Source organism: Sciurus carolinensis, chromosome 7 (assembly GCF_902686445.1).
Source record: "Sciurus carolinensis chromosome 7, mSciCar1.2, whole genome shotgun sequence".
Lineage (NCBI taxonomy): Eukaryota > Metazoa > Chordata > Mammalia > Rodentia > Sciuridae > Sciurus > Sciurus carolinensis.
In genome coordinates this window covers 45,276,260-45,294,974 of record NC_062219.1, presented here as the reverse complement: position 1 = coordinate 45,294,974, position 18,715 = coordinate 45,276,260, and the positions used below count along the sequence as shown (strand labels likewise).

The following is an 18,715-nucleotide window of genomic DNA, read 5'->3' as shown; positions in this document are numbered from 1 at the left end:
GGACCAAATGCCCAAAGGTTGTATAAGAATGATTAAAACCTGGAAAACAATTCCTTGAGGGGACCACACAAGTATATACAACCTTCTATTTAAATTACAGATTTCCATTAAAAGTCATACAAAGACAGAATAGAAAGGAGAAGTAGAATACATAAAATTACTAATTAAGGGTCACTGTTGGATTCTCAACAGGCATACATGCCCTGATTTTTTTTTTTTTTTTTTGGCCTTGAGAATATATAGGTCAATGTCTATCGTCAATGAACAACACAGGCATAAGATCTGAGCGCCTAAACACTGTTCAAAAGATTTCACGAGTAACAGTCCCCCCATTATGTTTTATAAAAAATAACTGACCAAAAAAAGCAGTGAATTAAGACTTTAGAGTCAATTAAGAATATTAGGAGGTACACATGTATTCTAGAACTTTAATTTTGTAAATATGAAAGAAATCTATTACTTCAAGTAAAAGAATTATAGGACTTAAGTTTTTTAATAGTGAACTTTGTCCACAAATCCTGAGCATAGACTAATTTGCGACAATAGGACTACTACTTCCTTATTTCCCACAAGTTTATGAAACAACTTGAATAATAAATTAAAATTCAAACAACAAAATTGTTGTGGTATCATAGATAAAAGGAGCTAATAAACCTTTTAAATAATAAGCAATTCTGGTGTGGTAGAGTGTTTTATTTCAGTTAGCAATCGATCACTGACCTATTTAAAGTTCAAGTACAGAATCAACACTTCTTTCATAAGGAAATGTTCTTTTGTTCAGGACAGTGAGAAGTGAATATAAAGTAAACCTAAACAATCAATAATAATCTCTAATCCTTTTTTTTTTTTTTTTTTGCAAACCTTGCATTCCAGGGATGAACCAACTTGATCATTGGGCACTATCTTTTAAATATGTTTTGTATGTCATTTGCCAGAATTTTATTGATAATTTTTGCATCTATGTTCATGAGGAATATTGGTCTGAAGATTTTTTTTCCTTGATGTGTGTTTGGTTTTGGTATAAGGGTGATACTAGCCTCATAGAATAAATTTGGAAGGGTTCCTTCCTTTTCTATTTCATGGAATATTTTGAGGAGTATTGATGTTAATTCATCTTTTTTTTATACATGTTGTTTCTCTGTACATGGAGTAAAGGTCTAATCCTTTTAAAATTTTTTTTTTGTGTGTGCAATAAAGATCTGCCATGACCAAGTTCTAGAATACTTTTTCATTTGGCTTAAACTTTATTTACCTATAGTACAGAATACATCATTTAGGTAAAATTGAATAGCCTAGTCTCTTATTTGTTTTTAAAATAAACAAACAAAATGCCATTTAAATTAGATACGAAGTTCTTATTAAGATATAATATACTAAAGAATAAAATTTTTATAAAACTGTCTGAAAATCTAAAAGGACTTTAATACCCAATGTTATAGAAGAGGATTTCCAATAATCATTCCATAAGAGATACAGAACTCTTATCACCATTTCTACAACACTTCAAATTTGTTGCCCCACTCCTTCCTGGAGTCCAGCAAGAGCTGGGGCAGCAGCAAGAGGAAGCAACTTCCAACTGCTTCAGAATTTCCTTGGCTCCATGCTTTGGCCTGGAAAGCTGACCCATATTCCTTTAAGCCCCTCACCAACACCTTCTAAGAATCCATGGTTTTTCCTGATTTTGAAGCTTTAAAACCAAGGAAATAAATTAGGAACTTTAATAGGAGACCTTAGTCCTTTGGAACAGGTTGAGAATAGTTCAGATCTTGTTCCCCCAGCTCCACAAACTAGGAACGACTGTCTCTGCCCACTACCTGTCTAACTACAAACCACTCAGCAGATTCAAGAAGGGTGCATTTAAGGATATGGCCCAGAAATGTCCAATACTCTAAAACTGTGCTAATACAGCAGTCACTAGTCAATATGAGGCTATTTATATTCAAATTATAAAATGAAATTAAAAATTCAGTTTCTCAGTTATACTGGCTGAAGCTCAAGTGTTCAATATTCATTTGACACAAACTTTACTTTTTATAAATTAACATTCCCAAGGGGACAGGACACATGGACAGATAAATGTTTTTTCTTTTTGTGAGCATGTTTTTTTTTTTTTCACCCCTCAGGGTATGAAGAAAGGGATGGCAGGATTTCAATCTCTGCCCAGTGAATAAAATGAGACTAGAAGAAGCGATAGGGAAGTCACTGAGGTTTGTTGTTTCTCATTTCTGAAGAATGCATGGGGTTATAAGCTCTTCTACAAGGCAGATGTTTGAGCTTTACTGTGGCTCAAGACTTTAAAAATTTTAACAACAGCAAACATCAAAATCACTGTGATCAAGGAAATAATAACCAAAGTTCTTCACCATTTCAAGGGAAACTTCAAAAAGTGAAACTTCAAAAACTTCAATATGATGGGAAATCTTCATCAAATTCATTTATGACCATTCATTGAGTAACTACTAATGTGAAAATTCTGTGTCCAACAGAAAGAGCACCTCACCTCAGAGGACATCCAAGTAAATGCCAATGACTAGGGGCCTGTCTTCTGTTCTAGCCTGAGAGAGAGAGAGAGGGTGGGGGGGGCAGTGAGAGCGCTTGCACTTATTATGTACGTAACAATATTTACTTAGAGACGAAGTTACATGGATGAAATAGAAGACTTTTTAGCTTTGAGGAAGGTAATCAGATACTGAAAACATAGGCGGTTATTCCAGACTTTAGAGGACAACACAGGAGACTCTTAGAAGGAAATTGAGAAGGTCAGCTTGGCTGATACAAAGACAGCAGACAGGATATAGGAGTTGTTATTTGATGATGCAGAATAAAGCCTATTGGAACTAAGTTTAAATTTGATTTTGATTCTCAGAGTAATTAGGTTAGTCACTAATTATGATTTTATTGATGTAAAATATAGGTATATGGACTTTTAAAAACTGGAAGAGGAGAGACTTAAGGAATAAACCATTAGTGGGATTATAGAGTTGATTAATTCCAAGATAATCTAAAGTGGACCAGGCTTTAGGTCACAGAGATGGACTGAATACAAGTTGCCTTGACTAGCTCAGATTATAAGTATCCAGAAAAAGAGTGGTTATTAAATATTTTTAAGGAATACTAAGTAATAATTAGAAATTTTGATTTTACCAACACTGGATTTACCATATATGAGTAGTAATATCATTAGTAATGATTTTCCATTATGGATTTTTAAAATTATAAAACAATTAAATGGTTGTTGTAGGAATTCTAGCAATACCTAGAGGAGTATACAAAATAAAAAGGTTTTGCTTTTTTCCACCCCTAGTACCTTCTAATCTGCTCCCTAAAGTTTGTATTTGTTTTTTGAGTATTTTCTTTTTTTAAGATATGTATTACTATTGTGTGCATAGGATTATAATATTCCTATTGCTCATAATAAGCTCTTTTACTTAACATGTATAATGGACATATTTTGAGTTGTCACCACAGTATCAGTGTCCCGTGAAGAAAATTCTTATGGTAAGTATTGTCTTGGCAGAATTGTAGCAATAGTAGCTGATGAAACATGATCATTTAACTGCCTAATACTAATTAAAGAACATACAACACTGCAATTACCATCTGTAACACAGTCCCTTATTCTTCCTTTTAAAGTATCATTTTATTAGATTCAAAAGAGTAGCTAATCAGAGCTTAGAAACAATGCTCCTCAGTTTATTATCTAGACATGAATTTTCTTTAACATAATATGACTTACGACACTTGTAAAGCTGCATTTATTTCCTTGAGTAGCTCGTTAGTCTTATTAAAATCTGCCCGCATGATATTTTTCTCTCTGAGGTGGTCTGCTGTCATGACATCCAGCTCTTTTTCAAGTCTCTTGTTTAAATCTTGTTCATGCAACCTGTTTAATTTATTTTTAGTTAAGAAAATGTTATTCTGAAGTCAAGCCTTCAAAACTTTCCATATCCTACCAGATTTGAAATTATTTTTGTAACATATATGAAAATTAACATGAACAGCCTAAATTAAGCGACTTGCTTTGCTATAATCTTCTAGCTTGTGTTCAAGTTGTCTCCTTTAATGCTTTTTCTAATAAAAATTTTAAAAAGATTTTAGTTAATTATGTACAATTTCCAAAGTTAATGAATATATAATGTATATCATTCAAAAATACAAACATTTCATCTATATTCTGGGTTATAACAGTCACCAAATAAAGAAAAAGTGGTCTTCAATATCTTAACTGAAAGTGTGTGTAGCTGCAAAAATACACATTTCTAAATAGCACTGCGACCATCCTTCAGATAACATTGCACATTTCTTTCTGTCGTAATTACCAGCATACCTTATCTGTTGGTTAGATTCACTTCGTATTCTGAGGATTTCTTTCCCCTTAAATTCCAATTCTTTGGTGAGAGCATTTATGTTCTCATGAAGGTGCTGTACCTCCTTATCTAAGTCAGAGATGTGATGCTCTCTGTGTCGTAATTCCTCCTGCAGATCTGTTATTCTACACATGTGCTCTTTACTCTGTAAAACACAAATAATTCTTAAAATTTTTTTACATATTGGCTTTCTATGTTAATCAGAGGGAAAGAAAACAGTATCCTAAATGTAATTATTTTCACATACTTCAAAAGTAAACTGTTAAAATGAGAAAACATCAAGCCCTCCTTCTCATTCCCTATTTCTAAGAAATACTTCTATAGTTACAATTTCAATAATATCAGGGTTGCAAGGTATGCAAAAGATAATAAATGCACAGCTCCTTCTTTTTATAAATAAAAACACCAATACCTAAGAGATGATCTGGCCAAAGGGTAATTTGTAATCAACGGTAGACCTAAGATTAGAGTACAAGTCTCTTACTTAGTAAGCTTTATATGGTTTTGCAGTAAAATGTTGGCACAACTGTCCTTTAATCCAAAGAGGATCTACATCTATAGAAGTCCTCCAACACATGCATGTATCTAATGGTTTTTGAATCATATTTTGCCTCCTTAATGCTGGTCTAGCAGTGATCTGATAGTTGTCTTCCATTTTCCTAAAAGTCACTGTTTTCTGCAAGTACTGTAGGCCTAGATACTGTCAATTTCAGTGACAACTGAAGGAGAACATAACCAGCCTCCATGGTGCATCTAAAACTTCCTAGCAATGAAAAGGAAATTTGGGCTGAACATTTAACACAGGAGAAAACTAACAAAGTAAAAGTCATAAGTCTAATAAACTAATAAATAATAGCTTTTATTGCATGGGGCCTAATTCCATTCTTCCAGATATACACATATTCAAGTTCACAAACTACCTAACTAAAGTAAAGTACCCTAGGCCAGAAAACGTTTTATAAGTAAAAACAGTAGCTGTGTTACAAAGCTATAGAAATATAAATTTTCCTTTTTCTCTCTAAGCACCTAATCCTTCTATAGCTGTGCTATCCCACACACCTATTTAAACTCAAGTTTAAATTAATTAAAATTAAATGAAACTGAAAATGTAGTTTCTTGGTTGCACTAGATATATTTAGTCTCTAAGACTACTGACTACCATAGTGACAACACACACAAAAATGGTACACCACCACGAATAGTTCTACTGGGTAGTATTGTCCTCACTCTTCAGATTATGTTTTGTTGTTCACTTTCCAAAGATCTGAATAAAATTCAAAATATCCAATTAAAGCTCATAAAATAAAATCTAATTTTTATGATCAATATACCAAATAGAATTATTTACTTCCGTTGAAAAAATAAAATTCTTCACCACATAGTAAATTGTAACTAGTGAAAATAATGTTGGTTGCAGAATAATTTTCAGAAAATTGTGAACATTCAGTTCACTCATATTTCAGAAATCATCTCTGAACAGAGTATTTTTATTTACCTGTCTTCTGCTGATGTCTATGCTTCTCTCTAATTCCATTTTAGCAGCTGCCAATTCTTGGTGATGATTATGCCGTAACAAATCAATCGCAGCTGCATGTTGATGATTTAGTTCTGAGCGTAAGGAAGCTGAAATACAAAGAAAAAAAGTTTAGCAAATTCCAAAGTATTATCAATACTTTAGCTAAAAATCATAAAAGTTATAGAATAGTATTTCAAATTCAGACACATGTGTATGACATTATTAACAGACTATTTTGAACTATCAAAAATTGAAATATAGACTGTTATTTACTATTCTGAAATTGAAGTTCATCTAGCTTTGATGAAGAAAATAAAAATTTCAAATGCTTAAGTGATCAATTTTTATATATGGGTTTATTTTAATAAAGTGCTAATGGAGAGGAAATGTTTTCAGCTCTTCTATTTCACTATATTAGAATAATAAAATTTAGGGGTTGAATGGTACTGAAACAAATATTTAGGAGGCAACTTGCCACCCAAGTAAAAATTCTTCTACAACATGTCTGAAAGATGGTAGGCACTGGCTGATATGTGCTTTTAGTGATCTGTAGATCATCACTTTCATCTGAGTTTGGAATTAACTATTTTATAAAATCCAGTTATTGAATACCAGATACTATTCTAAGGGAGAATAAAATATGACTTTGTCCTTGTAATTGCACAAGCTAAAAGGGAAGGCCATGGAATTAAGTGGGCTTTCAGACATGTCCTGGGAGTGAGAAAGCGGGGATGCTATCACAAAGAGATCGGCATAGTAACTGAATCTAAAGACAAAAGACTGAGTTGGAGCTCTCCAAGCAGAGAAAGAAAAAAAGCCTTCATCAAGAAGCGTACGTATGCAAAAGCAGAAAAAATCTGGTCTGTCTGGCAAACTATGAGGTTTGGAATGGAGGAGGCTGCAGGGCATGTGGTGATACTGGAATGAAATGGAACCCAGTCCGAGAAAATTTTAGTAGGAAATGGTTTTTATTTTAATTGTAGGCCCCTGTTTTCAAACTAGGATAAGTGGCAATAATACTCCAAAAGAGCTGGAGAATACACATGTCATCTTCTGAAACATGAATTTTACTTGACGATTTTTTGGATAGCTATTACATTTATATTAATATGAAAATATAAATAGTGATATAAATGAGAAAAATACAAATTATAAATTTTAGAAGAAAAATATAGAAATTTTGAAGAAATGTTGTGCTTGTAGCTCCTTTGAAGACCTCAACATAGGGTATAAATTCATTTCCTCTGGTGTTAAGGGTTTCTTTAAAAAAAAAAACAAACATGCCAGGTACTGAGGTAGGACATGGGGACTCACTGAAGGATTTAAACTGGGAAGTCACATGGTGAGATTTAAGCATTAAAAAGCTTATCATGACTGTAGTCTGGAGGATGCTCATCAGGAAGAGACATCAGCAAGAAGGATATGGCAATAATTCAGGTGAGAAATGACATGACTATGAAATAAGTATAACAAAAGGACTAAAGATGAGAAAGGGGTTAAGAGGTTCTGAGGAAGAGGAGCTAACAAAAAGGATGAGACAGTGAAAGAAAAAATTCAGTGGAGTCCCATTTTCTAAGTTTTGGCAACTGAGTAAATGGTTATATATCATTAATTAGAGTGGGAGGTCCAGGAATGGAAACACATTTTGGACTATAGGGAGACAGTGAGCTCATATTTTAAGTTGTTGATTATAAGATGGAATATCTAACATTAGTAAGAAATATAAATCTATGCACAAGAAAGGATGTTTGGGGCTGGGGTTGTGGCTCAGTGGTAGAGTGCTTGCCTAGCACGTATGAGGCACTGGGTTTGATTCTCAGCACCATATATAAATAAATGAATAAAATAAAGGTCTATAAACATCTAAAAAAATATTTAAAAAAAAAAGATGTTTGGTCTAGAAATACAAATTTCGAGTACTAGCACACAGATGGTGGCTTAAGCCAGGGATGCATATTCAATCAATGAGGGGAAAATCTGAAGACTAAAACACAGACCAGACAGCTGAGGCTGAATTTGGGAAATGGCAATATTTAATAAATGTGGAAACAGAAATGGTAAATGAGATTACAGGGCAGATGTTGGAAAAGTAGGAATACCATGAGTATAAAAGTATAAAAGTAGTATATACCATCATGGACATCAAGGGAAAAAAGATTCAAGAAGGAGGAAGTCTAAGGGGTTAAAGGTTGTACACAGGGAAAATAAATGTCAGCTAGTAAGTATAACAGTTTAGATTTGCAAGTTTAAAAGTCACTGGTAACCTTAGAGAGATTAGTTTCAGTAGAATGATGGGGGTAAAACATAGACCTGAAGAAGCTTGACAAAAGACTACTATTTAGACTATAAAGACACTCAAAACAACAGTAAAAATAAAAAATCCAATTAGAAGAGAAAAATAAGAACATGAAAAATGTTCAATATCATTATTCATTAGGAAAATGCAAATTATTTCATATTCTGAATATTATAATGCCATTTCTACAGAAAGGTTACTTGCAAGTTATGTCTTGTTTCGTGTGTTTACAGGGGTTCTAAGGTCCTATAAGCTCTGGAAGCTTCCTCAGGTGTACCTGCACGCGACTATGTCTGGGTGACCTGGGCAGAACTCTGCTCTGACTTGGGGTGGCTGAAAGCTAATGTTCCTGAACTCCACTTGCTGTGTGTGAGACCTTCTACACCACTGTGTTCCTTGTGGTTGTGCTGTCACTGGTATAAAGTCAAGTGCCTTCAATGCTCAAGGCTCAGAAATTTTTCTTAAACTAATTTCATGTCCTATGCAAGTGTTTTCTACAACCTGCATAACCAATACTTTGTAAAACTTGTTTACACTTCAATTGTACAGTGTTTTTTTGAAGAAATACATAGTATTTTTATTTAGGTACCTCCAAACTTGAATCTGTGCAAAACATTGAAAATGATACATTTCTCTTTTGAGTACCATTGCAGTTGTAAAGAGGTTTTCACTGGTTCTATTTTTCTACTCTTACTGATAACCATGTAACACTGACTTTACCCTACATATAGTTGGCATTTCACATAAATGCTTGTATAGGAAAAAAACCACAATGAACTACCACTATACTCTCCTTAGAATGGCTAGGATGTGAGGAAATTGGGTCATTCACACAATAGTGGGGTACAAAATGGCACAGCTCCTCAGGAAAACATCATGGCAGTTATTTTAAGAAACTAAACATGTAACTAACATGTGTCCCAGCAACTGCACTCCTGGGCATTTAATCAAGAGAAAGGAAAACTTATATTTACACACAAACTTACACATAGATTTTTTTTTTAAATCACAACCTTCTTGTATTTTTCACGGTTATAGCCTTTTGTTCATGTAAATACTTATACATGGATCAACTGAAGGCCTTTGCATATCTCTTGTATTCCATGTTTCTCTCCATATTTTGTTCATTTGTATGTATACACTGAACAAAATGATTGCAGGCATCCCCACATACTTCACATTGATATGAGTTCTCTCCATTGTTGATGTTTGATAGAAAGTTGAAGAAAGACATCTTAACACAGTCTTTGGTTAGGGTTATTTTCCCATGAGTTCTTCCATCTATAAGAACATAGCTGGATTGAATGAAGGCTTTCCCACATTGCTTATATACATGGGATTTTTCTCCAGTATGTGTTTTTCATGTATTTTAATATAACTGGAAGAACTAAAGGCTTTTCCACATTGTTTACAAGCAGAATTTCTCTCCAGTGTGAGTTCTTTGATGTCTGAGAACGTGAGTGGATTGACTGAATGCTTTTCTACACTTCTTGCATATATAGGATTTCTCTCCAGTATGAGTTCTTTCATGTCTTTTAATGTAACAGGAAGAACTGAAGGTTTTCATATACTCCTTGCAAATAGAGTTTCTCTCTAGTGTGAGTTCTTTCATGATTTTAAAAGGAAAAGGAAGAACTAAAGGCTTTCCTACATTACATACATACACAGGGCTTATCTCTAGTGTGAGATCTTTCATGTTTCAAAAGAACTAGAGTAACTAAAGGCTTTTCCACACTGTTTACAGACAAAGGATTTTATTCTACTGTGAATTTTTGCATGGTACTGAAAGAAACCAGAATAACCAAAGGATTTTCCATATTGCTGACATACACTGAGTTCTCTCCAGTGTTAGTTCTTTTAAGTAATTTACAGCAATTGAAATAACTGAATGCTTTTCCACATTGTTTGCAGGCATAAAGTTTCTCTCCAGTGTGAATTCTTTCATGTAATTTAAGATAACTGAAACAAGTGATTTTTTTTCCACATTGTTCCAAGCATAGGATTTCTCTCCAGTGTGAGTTTTTTTTTTTTTTTTTTTTTTTTAATGTCTGTGACAGGAACTAGAATCACTGAAAGTTTTCCCACGATCCTTACCCACATGGGGTTCCTCTTCATTGTGAGTTCTTTGATGTCTGATGATATGACTGGTTTGACTGAATGCTTTTCCACATTCCTTACATACACAACATTTCTCTCTATTATGTATTCCTTCACATATTTTAATGTAACAGAAAGAACTAAAGTCTTCCAAATTCCTTGCATATACAGTTTCACTCTAGTGTGAGTTTTTTTCATTATATTTAAGGGAAAAAGAATAACTAAAGGCTTTGCCACACTGCTTACACACACAAGGTTTCTCTCCATTGTGAGTTCTTTCATGGGTTTGAAAGGAACTAGAATAACTAAAGGCTTTCCCACACTGCTTACACACATAAGGTTTCTCTCCAGTGTGAATTGTTTCATGTACTTTAAGGGAACTGATACAACTGAGTGATTTTTCACATTGTTCATTTACATAGGGTTTCCCTCCAGTGTGAGTTCTTCCATGTTTTCTGAGGGAAGGACTTCCCATATTGCTTACACACATAAGGTTTTTGTTTGTTGCGAGTTTGTTCATGTCTTTGCAAGTTACTCATAGAGAAGGCTTTTTCACATTGCTTACATCTGTAGACTTTCTTTCCATTGTGATTTTGCTCATGTCATCCCAAGCTACTGAAACAAATAAAGGTTTTCCCACATTGCTGTCATCCATAGGGTTTTCTGCCACTGTGAACCCTTACATGGTATTGAAGAGTACTGTGATTAGTGAAAGCTATACCACATGGTGTACATATATATGGTTTCTCTCCAGTTTCAATCCTTTCATGTATTGGAAGTAAGCTGGGACAAGTTAAGACTGTCCCACATTGCTTATATTCATGGTGTTCCACTTCAGTATGAGTCTTTCCATGCTTCTGCAAGCACTGATAATAAATAACAGCTTTCCCATGTTCCTGATATTCATATGGTTTATGTCCAGTGTGAGATCTGAGGAGCACATATGGTGATGAATCACCAATGAGGTCTTCTCCATACACAAAGCTTTCACATGGTTTTACACCAGGAAGAGTTGTCTTGTTCTCAATATAATCTGGAATTTGGCCAAAGATGTCTCCATGTTCACTACCTTCAGAGTTGCCCTAATACTTGACTTCTTAGATTTCTTCTAGGATTTTTGCATGTATCTTCACTGGTCAAGTTTTCTCTTTCTTTTCCTTGAGAGACCAGGCTCCTGAAGGTTTCCTGCATCACATCTTGGTAGAGATTTTTCTGGGAGAGATCCAGAAAAACCCACTAATTCAGGGTGAAGTTCACAGTCATATCCTCAAATGTCACCCACTCATGGTCTGTGTGTAGAGTCAGATGTGATGCACCTTTTAAGGGATGAATGACCAATGACAACTTCACACACACAGCTTTCGTCTGGCTTTACTCTAAGAAGTGTTTTCTTGTTAAGAATATGATCTGGAGTCTGGATGAACATTTTCTCACACTAAAGTAGTCTACTTTTTTTTTTAATATTCATTGAGTCTCTCTACCACTTAACTTCTTTGATTTCCTCAGGGAGTTTTGTACTCATCTTCAATGTTCTGGTTTCCCCATTTTGTCATACAGAGGCCAGGTTCCTGAAGGTTTCCTGCATCACAGCTCTGTAGAGCTGCTTCTGGGAATAAGTCAGCAATGTCCACTCTTTCCGGGGGGAAGTTCATAGCCACATCCTCAGAGGTCACTGACCCCACTGCCTTCACTGGCTTCAGGGGTCTCCTGAGTCCCTCCTAAAAAGCAAGTAGCTGGAGACAGTCACAGAGTGATAGTCATCTGAATGAGACCTCTCTCTCAGCACTTCACAAGCTATACTGGCTATGGTGGTTCCAGGAAGCACCACCGGAAGTAAGGTGGGCGGCCACATAAATGTTTATTGCAGCTTTATTTGAAATAGCCAAAACTGAAAACTCAGATGACTTCCAATGGTTGAAGGACAATGAACAATGGTATGTCCTTACTGTGGAATAATATGCAACAATGAAAAGGAACAAACTTACTGATACATACAACCACCTGGATGACTCCAGAGAATTATGCTGAGTGAAAAAAAGCTTATCTCTAAAGGTTAAATATTTGTATTATTCCATTTATAAACCTGATTGTATTTTAAAGTGACAAAATTATGGAAATGGGGAACAGATGAATGGTTTCCAGGAATTACAGGTAGGAAGGAAAGAGAAGTAGGTGTGGCTACAAGTGGACAAGAAGGATCCTCACAGTGCTGGAAATGTTCTGTATCTTGACAGTATCAATGTCAATACAGTCATTATATCATTATTACAATATTTTATTATATTATTATATTAAAGTTTTAAAAGATGTCACCACAGGGTAACTAGGGATTTCTCTGTATTACTTCTTAAAACTACATGTAAATATGTGTTTTTAAAACCCCCAAACTCCTTGTCATTAAAGATATTTAAATAACGTTTCAATGGATTAAACAATAATAGTTCTATTACTTGGTCTGTTTTTACTCTCCTCACATAGCTGTGGAACTGTGTATTCCCCATTTGGCCACAACTCTCCCACCCAAGTACTAGCCATGTCCCATTCTGCTTAACTTCGAAGAGCAGACAAGATTGGGCACATTCAATGTGATATGGTTATAGACCCCCTTTGGCCATAATTATATAAAGACCACCTCTGCTTTTCATAATCAGCTCTGTGCAAATTCAAAGCATTAGTTCATTTTTAAATTCTCTTCGCTTAGCACAATCTCTAGCATACACTCAGGTACTTCACAGACCTTTCATAAATGTTCACACTTAATATGCTTTTTGTGCTAGCTATGACAATGACTCTTCAAGGAGGAAGAAGCGAGAACTGTAATGATGTGGTGGAAGACTCCCAACAGCAATAGAGAAGAGAGTCAAATGGTTTTCCCTTTGAGGCCCAAAATATTTATAACAGTTTGTTCTTCTTTGTTTCCAATTCTTACTTGGAAAAAATATGTACTAAAGTGTGACAAACATGCAATAAAAATATTAGGAGAATTTGGAATAAAACCAAACAGTAGAAAATGGAATGGTGGTGGTAAGTTTTCAAATTACACACACACACACACACGCACACACACACACCCACCCACCCACCCAAAGCAAACCCTTAAAAACATATCTACTTTTTCTTCAAAACTCTACTCTCTTTATGCAAAGGACCATCCTATAGATTAAAACCCCATATAAAATATACCTCGACAAAAAGGCAGACCTAATCATTAAAAGAAAACCTGAAGTGGAAAAATCAATATGACTTTGTAGTCTAAAGATACAGGTTTCGTGGGTCTGTCCATTAGACAGTGACTGATTTTTGAGATGCCTGAATGTTCTGACTCAGTCCCAAGAGGACAGATAGAATTATCAGTGGGTGCTGCTTTCAGAGCCAGAGTATAGAGAAATCTGAGTGAACTTTGTATTATACCCACTCTATTCTACTTCACTTGCCTTTTCAAATAAAATATGCTATGCATTCAGATATTATCTTGATACTTCAAAATTTAAAAATAAAACTGTAACCTCACAATGAATCTTAAAATGGAAGAATATACAAGTAATCATGACACGATTATAATCCTTCTAAAATACCAAGCATAGCCTTTCCTTCATCTTCTAATTCAAACCGAAGAGTCTGAAGTTCCTGTTCCATCTCTATCCGAAAGCCTTCCATTGACTCTCGGTGAGCATCTTTCAATGACTGAAGCTCTGCAGAATGTTTTTGTTGTAAATGATTTTCAAGAGCCTAGACAGGAGAAGCAAATTCAAATCATTATGCTAGAATACAGGAAACAAATGTAAATAAGAAGAAAATAGTTACTAAAACTCAGTTACTAGTTAAGAAGTAGTATTTTAATTTTCAAGAAATTAGATATAATTACCATTAGAAAAAATAGGAGGATTAATTTAGTAGAATAAATGAATCACCACCAAACCAGTTTGATTCAAAATATTTTGTTTGAATTGGAAATATAAGCCTTTTACCCATGGTAGTTTTCAAAAATAAAATATTTTCTAAAGTTGCTAAAGGGTATAAACTACATAAAACTAATAATTCTTCTGTAGGCACATTTAGACTTAGGAAAGACCAGGAGGAGAGCATCACCAAGAAAAGATTTTCTTGTTGGGAAAAAAGCAATGGAAGTTTTTTTAACTTATCCAATAGCTAGTATCTATTTTTTATAGTCAATCTTTGTTCTTGCATTTCTGTGAAGAGCAAAATCTCTGAAGAGTAGGTAGATAGAATAGTAAACAAAAGACTTTTATGTGATTAGTTTAAAAAGTCTTCCCAGAAAGAAGAGACCACAACATGTGGCTAAGACCAAGAGAAAAAGACAGCTATAGGAAAAAAAAGAGCTCAGAGTTCTTCAAGCTTAAGAGACTGAACTGTGCCAGAAAGGGTTTGTTTGTTTTACCATAATTTATAGAATGAAGCAATGTTGCAAAAGATTATAACTAGGGCTGTATTTATTTTTTTAGGGCAACCATTACCCTAAAATACTATTTTTAAAAATCAGTATTTGATTATTTATGCTGTTTTAGAAGTATTTTATTTCTGAAAAATAAAGCATGGGTTACTTTCAAGACAGGTAAAATAAAGGATTTAGTTTAACAATACCACTTAGGTAGCTTGGCTATCTAATGAATGCAGTAAAATCGCAGGTTCTAATTTCCTTTGAGAAAGGATTCAAGTTAAGTGATAAAAGACTGTGTGAAGTTAAAACTAATGATATGAGAGCTACTATGTTATTCCAATTCCTGAGAGGTATCCAATGTATTCATTGGACTGTTTATAATCAGGCCTAATTCTTTTTAAAAAAGGAACTTCCTTGACTTTCTGGACAAGATCCACATACCACAAGCAAGTTATTTTTTTGTTTTTGTTTTTTTAAGAAATAAGTTCTTTCTTTGAATAATTCTATATGTAACGTATCATTTCTTAAATAGTGCTTGTATCCACCTGAAGATTCAGAAAGAACCTATGTCAAAAAAAATTTTTGGCAGTAAAACTGTGTTCTTCCATCAACTCTTTATCTTAATTAAAATAAGGTCCTTGAAAGAAATTGAAAAATACAGTTAGGAAATTAAATTAAAATAAGTTATATTAAGACTATTTCAAACTAACATTTTAACACAGAACTGAGTAGTGAATATGTGAAGATTCTGGCATGTAATATGATTAATATAATAATGTATCAATTTTATTTAACCCCTCTGTCTGGGTTGGTGTTACACTACTTTTCTCAGAACTTTGGGAAGAATATAAGGAAATTATAATATTTTGAAATGTCTCCAATTTCTCTTATGAACTTTTTGTACATGGGGGAAAAAGGAATGTGAAGATAAACTGGGATAAAAATATGAATTTCTTGGATACCCTTATTTTTTTGTACATTTAAAAGACGAAAATTAAAAATTTTAAGGGAAGACTTACAAATACGAATAATACTAAATGATTAGAAATGTTACATTTACAGAACCATGCTAAAAAATTTAACTGTTTTTATTTCTCCTTTAGCTTTTTAAAAAAAAAATCACAATATATAAAAAGCTATAGAGTATATAAGTTTTGTCATTATGATCAGAAACAAATAAAATGTTGGCCCAATCTGGTTTGTCTAGTGTAGTGTATGATTAGGATACATGATCCTCATAGGAAGTCATATCCTGGAAAACATATTTAAATAAAAACAATACATAATGTCTTGCAGCAAAATGGAATTCTTAAGAATCTTAGTGCTAATTATTATTAGGTGGTTGGATTACATTTGAACATATGTCATATTAAACTTACTCTTTGTTCCTTTTCCTTTTCTTCTTCCATGGTTTGAAATGCAAGAACATGTGCTTCTTTTAAGGATTTATGCCTCTGCTGATGTTGTTCCTCTAACTCTTCAAGTTCTTGGGTAAGTCTTTGTCGTTCTTGTGTAAACTGGGCTTGCAGTTGTTGCAAAGAAGTCTGAGACTGGGAAAGTTGAATTTCCAGATTCTGTTTCAGCAAGGAAATCTATGCCACAGAATGGTACACAATGAGGAATAAATACAAGGCATATTTCACACATTGCGAATCTAAGGGCCATTTTATAAGCCCTTAAGAAAATTTAAAATGCTTTACAGCAAAATCGAATCTTAAATTATCATCATTTAAAATTCTATTTTCAGTAGTTGTCTTATTTGTAAACTAAGGAACACTATAGCCCACATTTAGAAATTCAATGAACACTCATGCTGAAACATTAAAAAAAATTAGTAATATAGATTAAGAAGACAAATAACATATAATATTATAGTCATTTCAAGGAAATAGTATGAAAAGTTAAGTTGCAATTATTTATGAGGAAGTAGAGTAAAATAGTTAAGCTTTGTGGGCTGAGCTAAAATCCTAATTCTCTCACTTGTTTGCATTTATGCTTCACCATGTGTTATAACTGTGTTACTACACAGAGTCATCTAGAACAGCCCCTGAAGCCAGATGCAGTGGTGCACACTTGTAATCCCAGCAGCTTCCAAGGCTGAGGAGGAGGACTGCAAATTCTAAGCTAATCCCAGTAACTCAGCAATACTCTAAACAATTTAGTGAGAACCTGTCTAAAAATAAAAAAAGGGGTAGGGCAAATGACACGAACAATTCAATTAAATAAGCTAAAATTGCTTGAGAATTAAAGACCTACTCCTTAATAGATTTGTCAGCTTATAATTTAGAATCTTTGTGTTAAAAATTGTTTTGAATTTTCATTTTTGAAAGTTTTCCATTTTAATTCAAATAATTTGCAAAGCTTTTTAAAAAAAAATCACAAACATGCCAGGCATAGTCTCACAGTGCCTTGGGAGGCTGAGGCAGGAGAATCAACTTAGCAAGACTCTATCTTAAGAAAAGGTGTGTGGGGGTGTGTGTGCTGAGGATGTAGCTCAGTGCCAGGGCTATCCTGAGTTCAGTCTCTAGTATCATAACAAACAAACAAAAAAACTCACAAAAATTCCTTAATCCTGGAATTATATATTTACAGTAATATCAGGTGCCTTTTTTTCATTATGGAAAACTGATTTGTTGTTCCTTTTGAAAACGAACATCGGCCCTAATATGTTAGCATTGTTTCTGGAAGTTTTAATATACTTAAAATGAAATATTTTTAAGAATAAAAAACATGTATATATTATACATGTTCACATATACAGTTGATGAAACTACTTCATTTGATCTATTTATATTCTCATATAAGGCTACTGTAACTTCAAACAGTATAACTCTAAAAGTCTGAGATTAAGAGAATTTAGGGGAACCAGATAAAAAACTGTAAGTTCCATAAATAATTAAGACATTCTATATGTTTATATACAGTAAAACTGTTTCCATAGCCAAGAAAGCCAAGGGACGAGGAAACTTTAAAGTGAGTTTTTGTAACGGGAAAAGACTTTCCTTTGATGGATGGCAGACATAAGCTGCCTCACATGCAAGGAAAGGTGCCTAGGAAAGATAGGCACCTTTCCTTGTGTTCTGGTGTTGTCTCACCAGAAACACAAAGCATGAAAGGAGGAAAGAGACACCCACGAGAATTGGAAAGGTCAAAAGCAAGTGTCTGTCTTCTTTTAAAGCAGCAGGAAACAGGCATAGACTACAGTGAGCTTAGGTGGATCATTAGCTGTATAAAAGGGTTTTGGACAAAGTTATAAATCAGGATTAGTTGTAAAGGTTAGCATATGCTTTTATGGAAATCGTCAAGCCATGGTGAGAAATGATACAACTGGCATAGATATTCAATCTGTTATAATGTATTTCCAAAGAAGTGACTCTACCTTTTAAAAGTTTATGAATTCTACTCATTAATTTGTATGTAAATGTAAGATTTCAGAGGTTATTTTATGTTTAGAGCCAAGGGGCAACTGCAAGGCTTTGAATCCAGGCAATGCAACTCCCTATACCTCTAAATGGCAGTAGAACCCATGGTTTAGAGTCTAAAACAAGTCCTGCAAATGTGGAAATTACATGAGAATACCACAGCTGAATCTAAGGCCACACTTATGGAGTAATAATTATTCTACGTGACTCCTCATCATTTTATGCAAGAACAATCAGGATGAAACAAATATTAAGACATCCTAGAAAGAAATATAAATAATAAAAAGATAATAAGCAACAAAAATGTTTTTGAACATTGACATGTAGATAGTAGAGCAACTCTCTTCCCAGCCAGCTGGTTCTTGAAATGAAAAAGCAACTCCACCCAATCTCTTCCCAGGTTCAACATTAGTCCTTTCCAAGTGTGCAATCCATGGTGACTGCCTATTCATCTATAGTGGTAACTGGTTAGAGTATATTTGGGAAAGTTGGGAAAAGTGCATATTACATGTAAGATTACATGTAAGATTATGGTTGATATTCTCAAAGATATTCATTGGTACATGATTAAGTGGGGACTGAACTGTGCCTAGCATTCTGCTCTCCAAGCTGTCTGTC

At 34.0% G+C, this 18,715-nt stretch overlaps 1 protein-coding gene across 8 annotated transcripts in view; it reads right to left on the bottom strand.

The window, feature by feature from the left end:
* The window catches only part of Fam184a (family with sequence similarity 184 member A), a 136,307-nt gene that overhangs the window by 9,822 nt on the left and 107,770 nt on the right, over positions 1–18,715 (bottom strand). For 5 of the 8 annotated variants that reach the window (XR_007109566.1, XM_047559120.1, XM_047559122.1 and 2 more), the window contains 5 exons: positions 16,055–16,267; positions 13,852–14,005; positions 5,863–5,990; positions 4,328–4,512; positions 3,737–3,883 (listed from right to left, as the gene is read on the bottom strand). Coding sequence is in view for 7 of the 8 variants with exons in the window: in XM_047559120.1 (XP_047415076.1) it covers positions 3,737–3,883; positions 4,328–4,512; positions 5,863–5,990; positions 13,852–14,005; positions 16,055–16,267 (827 nt within the window). In the remaining variant the exon portion in view is untranslated. The remainder of the gene's footprint in view (positions 1–3,736; positions 3,884–4,327; positions 4,513–5,862; positions 5,991–13,851; positions 14,006–16,054; positions 16,268–18,715) is intronic. The other 3 variants (XM_047559123.1, XM_047559124.1, XM_047559126.1) reach the window with 1 other exon arrangement.